Consider the following 15,428-nt stretch of genomic DNA (forward strand, 5'->3'; position numbering starts at 1 on the left):
CTTTTGGAATCAATAAAATTCTAAATTTGAGAGAGATGAACAGGGCAGGATGAGCTGCGCACTGGGTCAGAAGCGGCGTAAAATATAACAGGCAACTCAGTTGCAACCCCGAACATGCCCCGCTTCTAATTCACCTCCTGAATACACACTTTTACTACTATTAAAGGATTAATTTTCTTTTTTTTTTTTTTACAAATTGTCCACACATTTCAGAGCAGCTCCTGAACGCATCATTTCTTATTGCGCGTACACGAGCTTTAAGACTTAACGCAATTTCATACACTGTGCATCAATTCAGTTTCCTAAGATCAGACATATATTTTTACCTACCTACCGGTGCTTGTTGGCTACCTGGGAAAAAATCAAAACAAAGCCCTCTTTATTTTTAATTACAATTTGTGCTCACATTGTTATTTTAAAACATTGCAGTATTTGGAAATTATTGATGCTGGTGTTATGTGATCATCAAAGTTGTGATTTAAGGTTTTGGTGGGCCCTGGTTTGAATGCACCACTGTACCTGAAAATAGCTGAATCAAAGAATCTAATAAGTTTTCAGCGGTCTTCTGATTGTTTTTCATGAATTGGATATTCACTTAACATCCCGTGTGACAGCGTCACAAAGAAAACCCTCAAGCCTATAAGCAAACCACACGCACAGTCACTCCTTTGATGCTCGCTGAACTGAGCTCTCATGAGGCTCGCTGAGTGACAGCCATTCATACTATAATGTTTTGTGTGAATTTTCCGCCAAAATGTTGGTCAAATTCCAAGCAATACAACCTTAGGGCATACGACTTTGGCATTTCCATTGGAACGTGATGGGAATAATCAGGTCGGCTCTGAAGCTCCAGTGTATCAGTTGTGGTGGACTAAATCCTTTACACATGGTGGTCACATGACCTGTACAGGCAGCCAAATGACAGAGTGAGAGAGCCAACAACAGACTAAGAGAGAGAGCGAGGTGCCCCTCAGTCCCTGAACACACCAGTGGCTAACCACACACTCCATCTCGTGGCTCCAGACACACACACTCGCACACACAGACATACATAGACGCCGCCGATGATATGTTGGGAATAGCTTGTATGGGGGAAACCTAAGATGGGGAAAAATGAGGGCAGGAGACAAACAAAAACAATGGCGCCAACTTCTTCTATGAGTGGCATTGTGCACCAGTGGACAGCTGCAGAGCACGGTTCAAACAATGGGTCGGGCAAGGGTCCCTGGCTTCCTCACAATGACCAAAGAGTCTGTTAATTTACATTATAGTCTTCAATTAATGCCATTATTTTTGGTACATAAACCATTGTTGCTTAACCTCTGGCGTCAACAAGGGGTATACGGCGTATACTATTTACTTTTCAGTCAACATTGTGTATACTCTCTTCTAAATTCCCCGTGATGCGTACTGTTCAATAATAACTGTGAGTCATCTTGCCCATATTCTCCCCAAGGATGTTGAAGTCATGCTGAGGAAAATATTCCGAACACGTCAGGTGCCAGTACCACCCCAGTTGATGACGAACAGGTCACCTAGTCTCCTTAAAAGATACAGATTTTTTTCTTAGATGACACCATTTCTAAAACAGGATTATGTAAAATAAAATTAAAAAAATAAAATTGAGAGCATATTAATTTCTCCAAGGACACCAATGATGAGGTGTTAAGAGAAAAAGGAACCCACGATCATCCGTGGTTCATTTAACCAACATTACCGAGTTCAGACATTGAGTATATCAATACATAACATGCAGAACTTATTTTTAGTATGACTCCTCTCTGAGATATTTTTTTCCTCTTCTGTTCTTTTTTCAGTTTCCCACACTTTCTCTTTGCGTCTGCTGGCAGTCGTGCACGCTCACCGCGGCGTCATGCTGGGTCGCCACGCTGCACACCCTCCCACGTGGCGTCAGGGCCTCTTATAGTGACAAAACCAGCCACGCACAAATATAGAAAGACAGGCTGAAATTCCATTTAATTTTAGCCAGATTTCCACATCGCTGCTTTGCTCACAAAGCCAGTGTTTAGACCCACGCATGTCGATTCAGGGAAACCAAGCCAGCCAGAAAGATAAATATTCTGAACTAGAACAGAAAGTTTGGACACACAAATAGCCAGAACGCTTAAGTTGAGGGTTTAGAAATAGACGTTGTGGATCGCAGAGCCGCCGTTCCTAAAAATGCGCCACCGTGGGTTAGCGCTCACTTTTATCCTAGTTTTTCTCCACTTTTGGACATCTCACACTAAGTGCTAAAAGCAGAGAAAACACAAAAAAACACAAAAATTCCTGAAGGTTAAAAGATGTGCATTAAAAATGGGTTTACGTAGAGCTTTTACAGAAGAATATTTTTTCTTACACTGTGAAAATGTTTCCCTCACAGCCACAGACATGACATTTATCCTTGCCGTTAAGTTTCTATATTGTTGAAGAACATACATTTTGCCTTTTGAAATTAAAGATGTATATATATTTGAAATTAAGCAAAAATCATTGATGTGGCAAATCCTTTATAAAGCAAAAAAAATCACTAAATCGACTTCTAGGAAAAGCCAAAAATGGAAACTAATGTTTAGCACTTGCCAGGAGCCCAAACAAGTTTATACGTATTTATAGGTTCTGAAATGATATACAATCTAATGTAGTTTGCCAAGCAACCGGTGAAGGGATAAAACGCACCCTTGACTCGCTACATGTTGAACAAGACCAGAAATAAACTTTATGCTGATTCAGATTCTGGCTGGCTGCTCGGCTGGCTGTTGCCACGGAGATAAATGGCCTCCACTCGTCAGTGGCCTCTTGCGGCTCGGGATCTCAACCCGCAGCCCACGAGAACTTGGGAGCCAAGGCCACCAAACCAGGCGAGCTCAGAGGTTTGACACCCACACCTTGGCTCACAGTGCGGAAAAGGGGGCAATCAAAGAGTGGGGGGGGGCAAATAAGGAGACATTTTGTAATCAGGATCAGTGCAGTTGATTTGTTAAATGCGAACCAAGTACAAAAATAGAACTGTCACAAAGTTGAGAAGGAAATGGACAAAAGAGAAAGTGACATTTTCACGTCCGTCCAGACAAAGGGTGGTTAAACCTTTGTGCTCAAGGACTACATTTAATTTTTAAACAGAACAGGTGAGTCACGTTATTTAAGATGAAGAACAAAATGTTGTTTAGTGTTGATACGTTTAAATAAGAAAATAAAAATCCAGGCATTTTGCATTTTTGAATTTGCTGTGACCTCATGCCTCATACCAAATTTACTCACAATCCTGTAAACTCCCTGCGCTGACAGGAAGTGAGTGCAGGGCTACTTCCTGCAGGGACAGGAAACAGGAAGTGGCGGGGGGGAAAAGGCGAGCGGAACGCCCTCGTGACAACATCGAGTCCAGGCAGAGTTCAGACGCTGGTCCACGTGTAATACTGACTTAATACTTAGCGGATTGATATTGAAAAATAATTTAAAATGTTAGTTGTTGATGAAAAGAACAGTAAAAGGCAAACCTTAAGGCAGAAACGCTTAGGAACTTATTGTTTGATGACATGCTTTCTCTGAAGCAAAACGCTGCTCATTCAGTTGTGCGGTTTAATCGCCTTCTAAGTCACTTGGATCAAAACAAATTTTAATCTGTACAAACATTTGAAATCAACATCAGATGTGTTAACCACCCCCCCTCAAAAAATTTTGCATTTTATTCCATGCAACCTTGCCTGTGGATGCTATGACAAACAGTGACGTGAGGGTTACACAAAGGTTACAAGCATGTGAATAAGCGCATGCGACGATTTTTAGCTATTCAAATTGAATCAATCAAATGTTCATCTCATAGCACTGCCGCTAGTGCTAACAGAAAATGAAAGATTTCCCAGCTGGGCCCTCAAAGTTACTGTCCACAGAAGAAATCCCACATCACTGGATCACCTACTTTGCAGTGGGAGTCTTGACAATGATGGCTGCACACACACACACACGCACACACACACATACGCACGCACTTAGGACCACATGTCCAAATAAAAAACATGGGAAAATCCCTCCAACTCGTTTGCATTGTCACTCACCCTTCATCTGTCCCCCTCACTCTCTCATGAACACATGGACATCCAAACTCCACCCCAATGCAATTTCTTCCGAAACTTCTGGGACATTTTGTTTGCCATCATATGGTCCGTTCAGGCCCCTCCCACACGGAAAGATGTGATGAGTTCATCAAGTCGACGTCGCACCCTTTGAACGTCTTTTATGACGCCGCGCTGCTTTTTTATCTGCGTAAACACACAACATTGTGCAACATGTGCGCACAACTCATTATGGTCTGCAGCCTTAATGAAAAACATCCATCCATTCATTTTCTATAGCGTTCATCCTCTTCCATGTTGCGGTTGGACTTTATCCTAGCCGTCTTTGGGCAAATGCCGGACGACAGCTTGGTCTGGTCACTCGTCAGTCGTAGGACACATGCAGAGACAGTTCAGCGAACTCGCTGTGTTGCTGAGTGGGAACTGAACCCGCGCTGCCTGCACCGAATTTAGACAAATATATCACTGCACCATCAGTGACTAATGGAAAACATTTTAAGACCAAAACCAAATAAGCACTGCACAAATGCAACTTTAAGAGGGAATTGAAGTCAAAGCAACAACAAATGCCATTGTTTGTGTTTGTAGAGCGAGAAGGTTCTCGTACGATACTCTCCCAGCATGCTTTGTGGCACTAAGGATGGAAATAGCATTTCAAACGCATGTTTGGTGTCAATTCCATTTCTTCTGTCATTATTTTATTATTTCATTGTTTGGTAGCTTGCTATTCAGTTTGTTGTGTAATAATTTCAGTTTTGATCTGACACCATGGTTGTGGACGACGTTTTGACAAATGACTTTTTTGGGGGCGAGTGTGGAATGAAATGCAAGGACAGAACTGCTTTAAAAGGATGAAGACGGACGGGGACAGAAGAAGGACGGATGGGTGCCCAGGTTGAGGACCCAAGACGAAGCGGCAAAATAGGGTTAAGTGGCCATGTTACGGCATTTGGCTTGGGCCCACCGACATCTCCGCTCCCCCTTCTTTGAGTGTTTGACTCTTGTACCTTTTGTTTCCAGAAGTAAATCAACTGGTTTCCCGCTTCTTCCTTGTTGGTGGACGGGTTTCCCGCTCGTTCCCAATGGACTACCCAATCAACTATCACCTGTTGCAGCTGGTTCATACCTTTTATTAAAATCGTTCGTTCCAAACCAAATAATTTGTTCCAAACTTACCACTTGCTCGAGAATAAACTGTCAACTCGATTTTCACCCATTTAACAGCAAGGTCTACGTTACGTGCCTCCTTCCCTAGCAGAGACGGTCATGACACCCATCGATGCTGAAATGGTAACCGTCACACGTGTAGGCTTCATTCACTTCCTAAAAACAAGACAAAGGGTTGATGTTGAACTTTAGAATGATTAAAATGTAAATTTTTCATTTTAAATTCAAATGTTACTGTTTGCAGTTGCGCAAAAGATAAGCATTTTGTTCACGTTGTGCCAAAACTGAAAAAAACTTAAAACCTCCATGCCGAACCTTGATTGTTGGTGCGCAGTGACAGCCCATGAGATTCTACATATATGTGGTTTCTCTGATATCAACCGCAACGTTAATCTGGCCAACAGTGAAAACAAGTTGGACACCTCTGCACTAGTGAGTGAAAAGGTGCTAATATACCCAAAAATGGGGAAGATTTTCCCCAACATAATATGGACATTACACTACAACGGGAAATACAACTTCTTGATCAAATGATAGAAATCGATCATCTCAAGGTGTTGTTGCTTTTTTTTTTTTATCACAAATGGACTCCGCCTGTCAAGTAATTTATTAAATTTACCACACTTCCCTACACTGCAATTGATAAACTCTGTCAATCCATTTTCTTATTTTGTTTTGCTCGCGAGATTGGTGTTTGTGCCAGATTGACAAAAAAACAAAAACAATCCAGACACGCAATAAATAAAACCAGCATAAAATCTCTCAAAAATGTGGCAAAATATGTAATGGTCTGACGAGACCAAGATTTATTTATTTATTTTTGACATTCCAAGAGGAATATTTGGCGATACTCATTACAAAAGAACACCATACCTACAGTGAAGCAGGAAATGGAGAAAATTGAGAATAGTTCCAATGAGCAGTCAGTGTTAGCACAAAACTTTCAGGCTCAAAACCTCCGGAAAAGCCTCTGAGAACAGCTGAACTTTATTCAGGGTTAATAAGAGGAACTTTCGTATGCTGACATCCATTTTCATTCGGAACAAGGCCAAATCATAGTAAGAGGGTGTGCACACTTGAGAAACCCTATTTCTCAGTTTTTTTTAAATTCAATTACAGATTACAGGACTCACTCATTGCGCAAAATGTTTTTTCTGTTTTCTATCACAAAAACCTGACATTTGAACAAGGCTGTGTCAACTTTTTACATCCATTATATATCATATAATGCGTTTTGGAACACGAATCCAGCCAAAGTAAACCACATATATATTGTGTTGTGTTCATCCGAGTTTAACAAGGTGTGAAGTTGTACATTCAGCATTCCAGTTCAGATTAATGGATGACTGACAATGAAACATCAAGGGAACTCAGAAATTTGTGTTCTTCATAGAAAACCTCAAATCATTTGGATTCTGGATTTGGAGGCGTTCTCGTCAGGACCACAGTTCCCCTGACACTTGGTGTTGTGATGTGGTTTCCTGTAAGAACTTGCGGTTTTGCAACTCAGTTTCTTCGAGGCCGTCCGTGATCCGACACCACAAGATTGGACGTGAAACTTTTCCTAAGTGGCTCTTAAGAACACTTGACAAGCTTGCGTGGCTGAAACACGGTGATCTCATTATCAGCACCTGCGGATCATCCCAAAGACATGAAAGAAATGTTTGCGTGTTTGATTGTTGGTTTTACAAATCTGAGTTTGAGCTGATCTGGAATTTTGGCTGGGTGAAATATCATAGTAAATTCCTGAGTGTAATTGAGCCAAACATTAAAATGATGCTGTATATAATGCTATAAGATTAATTGTCCGTATTTTGGTATTCACCTCATTTTTCTTTTTTTATAACCGTTAGAAGTCTGATAAGCGGATCAATTTTCTCTGTCATCTGTGATCCATACGAGCTGGCATATGTGGCTTAAAATGTGGCTTCAATTGAGAAAGTTCCACAAGAATTAATACGACTGAGAAACTCTCAAGTTGATTTACTGGGCTTGTACAATTCAGGTTTGACCAAATATTTTCAGGAAAAGCAGCACCACATGCATTTAGGATTCGTGTAGATAAGAAGGAAGAATGCGGACGAGTCAATATTAACAGGAAGTTTCAAGAAGTTAAGCGATAAGGCTCGATAAAGCACCACTCATTAAAGTTTTGATCGCTTTCGTTGTATTGCGAGTGTGGGCAAACTACGGCCCGGGGGCCACATGCGGCCCGTTAAACGTTTTAATCCGGCCCGCCGAACTGGGAAAAAGAAAATAGTTTTATTTTCTAAATACTGTGTTTTTTCAAAGACATATATATTGTTGTAATGCTTTTGTTCACTTTCATTTAAAATTAAATGTATTTATTTTCACTGATGAGGTGAGGTTACCGAAACACTCCATCCATCTGCGCCTGGCCACTGTGCCAAATTTTAGAACCCATTGTGGCCCGCCCATCAAAAAGTTTGCCCACCCCAGTTGTATTGGCTGTTACTATTCTGTTTAACTTAGCATTAGAAGTAAGCATGTTAAAATATTTTACTTCACCCTTAAACCAGTATGTTAGTATGCACATGATTAGACTTGAGCTACTCTTGACAAATTATCCATTTATTTTTAGAGCAGTGTTCCAGAACAAATAATGCAACTGAATTTGACCTCTAATAAAATTGCTTTTAAATTGGACACATCACGGCATAGATTTGATCGTGTTTGGGTCCTTGGTCACCGTTGTTTCAATAAATGCAGGATAGCAACTTCTTTACATGGATGATTTGAATGTTTAGAGAGTTTGAAACCAGGTTGCTGTGTTTATTAAGTGTTTATTTTGCAAAATTCCATCATAAAATAGTACAGAAGCATGTACAGACCACCCAAATATTCAAAAAAGAAAACACAATAGACAAACAAAAGAAATACGTCGACAAACTGTCCCTGCCAAACAGATTGTGAATGAGTGGGAAAAATCCTTCTCATAATTTATTTATGCTGCTTGAGAAAATGTCCTTTGTATCAATCCTCAAATGTTATGTGTCCTTTTTGTCCCGCCACCCCAACCCCACTGCACATAATTATAACCAAAAGCCTCAGAGTTATTGCATGACTCCAAAGAAATGCCCCTCTGATGTTCTCGATGTGTCACAGCTAATTAAAGTGGGAACAAAATGCTGGCGAAGAAGAACAAGAAGGACTTTTTCAGAATGTTGCTTCTCCAAGTGAACTTCAACCCTCCGAGGACACACTGGGTAAGATGAATTCGGCCACAAGGAATAGTGTGGTGAATATTGTACAACATACTTGATATTCTACTGTGTCATGTAGAAAAATGTATTGTGTGTGGATTTAATGCACAACAGATGTAGGGAAAGATCACATTCAAGATCCCGCTCGCAACAAAACTACATGTTGTATAAACATCTACCAAAAAAAAATTGGGGTTGGGGGGGGTAGTTTGTCATTTTTCCCAGCACAGACAAGACCACAAATTCCCGTTATACTGTGCAGTAAAACGGGTAATCTGGCTGGAAGGGAAGCTTCTCTCGTGCTGGGCGAAGTTGACCTTGTAACAGATTTGCCGGTTCATTTTCAGAGTCATATTCCAAATGCAAAAACATTTCATAAAGATGCATTCAAATCACAGGGGAGTGTGATATTTTCAAATTGATCAAATTGCTTGTTGTCTTAACTTGGCACGAAGCTGGAATTAAATACGCATAATTCTGCTGCAAATCAGAAGAGAGTCACCACGCCTTGGGGGCAACATGACATTTTCGACAGCGAAATGATTAATTTCACGTGCGTCGATCATACCCTTTAGCAAATTAGCATTTGCGGTGTTGTCCCGAGCATAACAAGTCCAGACAAAAACCGAGACACTGGATTTTATTAATTCAGCGGACTTTTAACTAAATATATATTTTTTTCAACATGAAGCCTATTTAATTTTGTTTGCCTCGGACAAGTAGTTATTCACATATTCAGCTTTCAAATAAACTGTTTGGAATATGCCATACATTACTCAGAATGCACTTTTGGGGTGTGGCAATTAAAAAAAAAAAAAAAAAAAAGCATCACAGCTGAGAGACGTAGGTTGGCCAAAGTAAATAAAGCGAACACATTTATTTCAAATGAAAATGAATAAAAGACACGGTTAAAAGTAAAGATGTTTCAATTTCAAATTCTATACAGCAAAAATATTAAAACCAGTGCAAAGAGAACATTTCATACTTCAATTTCCCCTTCACAGAATCACACATAAACCATCTTACACACAGTTAACGTCTACACCAAATTAGGTGTTCCAAATATCACATGAGCTAGCAAGCCAACCATTCAAAAAGAGAGCTTCAGACGTCACATTTTCCTCTTTGTATTATGGGATGTGAAGCCAAACAGCAAAAGAAATGGCTCTCATGCTGGGATATAATGTTGCATACACGCCATACTGATCTAACATTATGCACTCGCATGAGCACCGAGAGCCAACGAGAAGAGTGTGGTTTACAGACCATGAACAAAACATGGCAATAATCACTGGCCTTGTATTATCTGGACTTCCATGTTTTTGTTGTACCACGTTCACATTGCGGCCAATGCTGGCTTCTACTCAAAAAAAAAAAAAAAAAAAAAAATTACTAATCCCAGAGCCGATTGTGATCTTGGAATTTGAAAATTTCCATGATCTACAGAGCGCGGCCTGAAGCTCCATCTTTTTGGTCGCATACTGCTAAACAAGAGACATGTTTGAGACGTCGACTGATTAAAAGGAAAGACTTCCTAATCCGTACAAGGGTCACATTTGCCAAAAGACACGTTGGCACGACGTGAGGAAATAAGAAATATATCACAAATCCCGCTCAGGAGCAAACATAAAGCCATCTTGTAAAACATCTGAATAGTTTGTGGTCCGCCCCGGCTTTGTGGTCGGAGCTTTCCCGGAAACACGCACATGGAGGTTGGATCGAGTTTTCCCAATAGCCCCCTTTTCTCCTGAGTTTGGCCTTCATGCGGCCAATAAATAAGCGCCTTCAATTCATCTAAACCTCCATGACCACAAAGAATTTGACTTTGACCTCGAGAAATGTCCTCCAGTTTGATGGTGAAGTCTTCCAGTTAATAAGTGGTACACTTCAATGTAACATTGTCACTTCTGAAGTCACAGCACCTGAATTATAAATTTATACAAGCATGAGTCTTTTTGATTTTAACATTTTTGGTGTTCTAATCCCCTATACAAAAGGTTAACATTGGAAATTAAAACACAAGTGCAACTCGCGGGACATGCTGGGCCAATCTGTTGTTAAGTCGAAACAAAGCTAGCTAACATTGTCGCCAAGGAAAGCGTTCCCTTTTGAAATATTGACCGATGAGTGATTTATTCACCAGTATTTTGTTATCAACGGACACATTTTTAAATGTTTTATAATTGGGATCCTGTGGGTAAAGCCAGACTAAAAGTTGACCCATCGTGTTAGCTTAACACATCGCATCATCATTTTAGGTGGATCCAAACCAGACGCGCGTCCATCCGCAAATTAAAGTATTAGCCAGTGATACACGCACTGTAATAAACAGCGCTGCTAGCATCAGAAAGAGCAGATATAAGCGGGCTGACTCCATCTTCACTGCTGCCATCTCGGTCAGCGCTGCTAACGCCACCGCTACCACGCCAGACCAGGACTTTAGAGCCAACCCCACCTTGTCCAAAGGCCTCGTCTCTGCTTCTTGCAGTATTCACGTACTGGTCCAATTCATGCCTATCCACCTCTGACCAGAATTCAGCAGAAGAAGATGGCCCCATATGAGCAGCTGAGTCCGAATTGGATGGGTCTGCTATATGCACAGGGGGGAGGAAGGACGAGCAGGAAGTGGGGCAAGGTTCAGGAGGGGGCGAAAGCTGGCCCAGGTGAGTCGGGGGGAAATTGGAAGCTGCGCTGCCATACATTTGGCCGTAGTAGCTGACAGGAAGAGAGCCTTGGTGGGGTTTAACCGACTCGTGGAGGCTAATTGAGGACTGGGGATAGGACACAGAGTCATGAGGAGGTGGTGGGCATTTCATGGGACTCCTCAAGGCAATATGGCGGCCTGATGTTTGCGCCGGGTTCATCCGAGAACCGCTTGAAGAAACCGGGCTCATGCTCGAAGCCATGTTTGAGTCGACCGAGGACATTCTGGGATTCCGAGCTGCACTCAGAGCGTTCACTCCTACGTTCATTCCGGGACTCAGGCTCTGTGTTGGCGCACCGTGCATGGGGTTGTGGTGATTGCCATAGTGATGGCTGTAATGCGGATTGTGGTGGTGAGGATGGTGGTAGCTGTTCCAGCCTCCCATCCCTGCATCGTCCTGTGCATGCTGAGGGAAGAAGACTGATTCACTTGCTCCGTTTTCCAGAACATCCAGAGGGGACATCTCCGGGGTGGGCAGGCCGTAGCTCTCCAGCTCCTGGTGCCCCGGTGCCTGGAGGTCCCTGAAGTGGCCTAGCGAGGGCAGCAGGTGGTGGGAGTGGTGGTGATGAGACACATGTCCGTATGGAGAGTTTCCAGGGCCACTTTCTCCACCCAGGGGGACGATTCCGGGACCAATGCCATGGCTCTGAGCCAAGCTGTGAAGTAAGAGCCCCGGTTCGACGCGCTTCAGTTTCTTCGTGGTCTTCTTGCGGCGAGGCCGGTACTTGTAGTTTGGGTGATCTTGGAGGTGCTGAAGGCGCAGACGCTCTGCTTCCTCTACAAAAGGACGCTTCTCCGTCGAATTCAGCGACTTCCATGACTGGCCTGATTGACACGGAGAGTAGAGTGTTAAAATTGATTGCATGATTGATATGCAGAATGACAAACTTTTGGTTAGCTTGAAAGACCAGAACACTAGTTAAGGTTTTGGGGAAGATGGTGGTTTGGCTTTATTTCATTGGCAAATACAAACGTGAAGCAAGGGGAAGAAAAAAAGCACAGAGGATCTCAGTAGGAAGTGTGGATTGAACTGTGATCTCCTTGGCAAAAATCAGCTGTTTTGTTGACCCACTCATCCGCTCGCTTGCCATCAAGCAATCTGTCATCCGATTTCCTTCTTGGCATGCTGACAAAAAACCTCAAGACCTGCTTCAACCCTCAACAAGTACCCACATTGCAACCACCAGTGTCATCTTGAGCGCTACATGTAGCATCAACGTCAACATAATGTCAACCTGCATCGAACTTATCACATGATGAGGAAATTAGATCATAGTAGCAAAACTCATTTAGTTGATGGTTAGCAACACTCTATGATTGTGTGACCATTTTACTGAATCACTGTAATTCTTTTCAGCTTTATATATATATATATATATACTATGAGGAAGGATATTTGAATATTAAAATTAAAACAGTAAATAAAATAAAATTCTGCACTGACATGTTTTACCATTATCTTGGACTTCTTTTAAAAGTTAGAGCTTTGTTTCTCACATGAAGACAAGTGATACACTATGTATCATTTAAAGTCCCGTATGATGTTTTCAATGAGTTCATTTAAAGCTTTGCCTCGCACATGACAAAATCTCATCAAGGTGACACCCAACAGTGCACCGTATATTATATAACGTCCCGACGCCAGAGGAGTTCCAGTTTGCAGCGGTTTTGCGGTCACTTTGGATCAAGCCCTCGACTAAACTCTGACATTTATGACATAATGAGCACATGGACGCTGCACAAAGTTAATTGATGCTCTGTTGCAACAATTTAGGATCGTTGCAAGATTGAGAACCTACACAAAATCTTTATAATGATAGCTGATTATACAGACACAAATTGTCGTGTCATTCAATCCAATTACTATTTATACTATACTGATATATATATATATATATATATATATATATAATTCCACACAGTCTGTATGTTGTTTTACATTCTTTTTCTTTTCCTTTTTTTTTAAATAAATGACACAAAAACGTGTCCAGCCCTTTGAGACCTTTCTGTGATTAAGGGCTGTATAAATAAATTAGACTGGATTTCAACATACCGAAGCAATCCGAGTCCTCCATTTGTTAAATGCGAAATCCCTTGGTACACTATTGTGCAAAATTCTACGGTGAGCCTAAGATTTGTTGATTTCGTGCAACAATGCTGTAATTACCACATATATTATTTTAATTTTTTTAATTAGAATAAAATTACAAATCACAAACTGGAATAGAATGGTTGTCGTGTTTCCAATGGAGTATTACACAAATGCAGTATCCCGTAGATACTGCATTGCATACCAATATTTCAAGAATAAAAGTGTTTATTATTATTTTACACCTCAGGTTCTGCTGGCCCGAGTCCCTTAATAATGTGCTCAGAAAGGCACTTTTCACTTCATAAAAGTAAATGGGACCAGATGGACAAAGACCAGTAAACCCCTGCCTTAAGTGTTTCTGAGAATGTACTAAAAAATTAAGTTAAAAATAATTTAAATGAGTTCTGAAACGACTGAAAGAGATGTAACGGACCCTTGTGTGATAAATTGACGTGATTAGTTAAATTCAAAAGGATTCTTTGAAACAAACTTTTCCGAGGTATAGTCGTCTTACCGAGCATCTTGCTGAGCACAGCGTTGTGCAGGTCCGGGTTCTGCAAGGCGAGCCGCTTTCTCTCATCTTTTGCCCACACCATGAAGGCGTTCATGGGCCTACGGATCCTCTGCTCACCCCCCACACCCTTCCCGTTGCCCGAGACTCCCGCCAGATCTGGACTCTGGCCCCCTCCCGTGGGAAGGCCCCTGGGCTCTGCCCTCCTGGTGCCTCCGTGGTCACTGGGAGAGCTGCAGTCTCCAGAGATGCTCTGCTCAAAACCCATTTCAAGATCAGAAGCAGGACTTGGGGTCCTTGAAGTCCAAGTTGGGCTCACAAGAGACACCTGGCCGGGATGCCGCAGAGCCCCCCGAGATAAGATGGGCTCAGTTAAATTCATTCCAGAACTGGGCTTGCTGTCTACTTTGATTTTAGTCCAAGTGGAATTCTGCAAACGTCTCTCTCAGTTTGTTGGGTTGCAAAGTTTCAGGGATAAGCACACGCGCTTTCAGATGAAGGGGAGACGGATCGGGAGAGTGTGATGGATTTGGACCACAAATCCCGAGTACAAACATGGAGATCCGAGAGGGGCGGGACAATGGGACAGAAACCAAAATATTCCTCAGATGATATTCCACCAAGTCTCTGCTTTTCCCAACTGCCTTCCTTTTGGAGTGACTGGTTTGCTGGTTCTCAGCCGTCTGACTCACTGGCTCGCGTCTGTCCTTCCCGCTAGGAAGTTTGAGAACTTGTGGCCGGAGTTCGCCGACCCACGCTGCACATATTTTTATATATATATATATATATATATATATATATATATATATATATATACACACACACACACACACACACAAATGCATGCACACGCGCGCACGCATACGCAAACACGCATGCACACACAACCAAGGCCAATGACACGCACTCAGAGATGTGAATTTAACCAATGAGATGCCAGGCAACTTTGAGGGGAGGGGCCCAGTGTGTGTATAAGTGTGTGTGCTTGTGTGAGGGATGGAGAAAAGCAAAGCGTGGGTGGCGGGGTCGGTGAAGGGGGGGGGGGCGATGCTTGGAAGAGAGAGGGTACTGGTGGTCCTAAAAACTTTGTCCCCCCCCCTTTCCTCCTCTGTGACCGCCACCGTTTCCTCACACACACACACTCAGACACACGCACGCACACACACCCTGCCAGCTGTACAGGGGAGATGTAATCAGAGAGGTTCCATTGTTTCTGCCCAACCGAGAATCGCACACACTTCAGTACACATATTCAAGACACACACATTAAGTGCACACACACTCACACAGAAACACAGACCCGCACGCACACACACACGCACTCACTGATGTGCCTGCAGTGCAATCTGTCAAATGCCTTTGAAATAATATGATTTAAAAATCAAACAACACTTTCGCCATTGAAATGAGTCCGTAAAAAGAAGAAACCATATAAAATGTATAAGCACCCCATTATATGATGACAAATAAACAAAAAAATGATGTGTGACAAGTTTCGAAATAAGAAGTCGAGAATAAGAGTTTGTTTGGCTATTGTTCAAGGTACTAAGAAGATGGGGTTGGTCATAAAAATAAAAATACTTGCAATATCTCAGAGTTGTTACACTATCCATTACGTATGACAATTTGAAATGTGGTACAGATTTTAGCAAGAACC

General features: G+C 42.0%; 1 protein-coding gene across 1 annotated transcript; it reads right to left on the reverse strand.

Moving 5' to 3' along the window:
* Positions 1-8,024: 8,024 nt before the first annotated feature.
* Positions 8,025-14,505, reverse strand: sox18 (SRY-box transcription factor 18). Its single transcript, XM_088289491.1, has 2 exons — positions 13,775-14,505; positions 8,025-11,993 (listed from the first exon to the last, which is right to left on the reverse strand). Exons 1-2 carry the CDS (start codon positions 14,151-14,153, stop codon positions 10,765-10,767), a joined length of 1,608 nt encoding a protein of 535 aa, XP_088145617.1. The 5' UTR covers positions 14,154-14,505; the 3' UTR covers positions 8,025-10,764.
* Between the last annotated feature and the right edge of the window lie 923 nt (positions 14,506-15,428).

Source organism: Idiotropiscis lumnitzeri, chromosome 3, assembly GCF_059441095.1.
Source record: "Idiotropiscis lumnitzeri isolate Australia: NSW breed Sydney's pygmy pipehorse chromosome 3, RoL_Ilum_1.0, whole genome shotgun sequence".
NCBI classification, from domain to species: Eukaryota; Metazoa; Chordata; class Actinopteri; order Syngnathiformes; family Syngnathidae; genus Idiotropiscis; species Idiotropiscis lumnitzeri.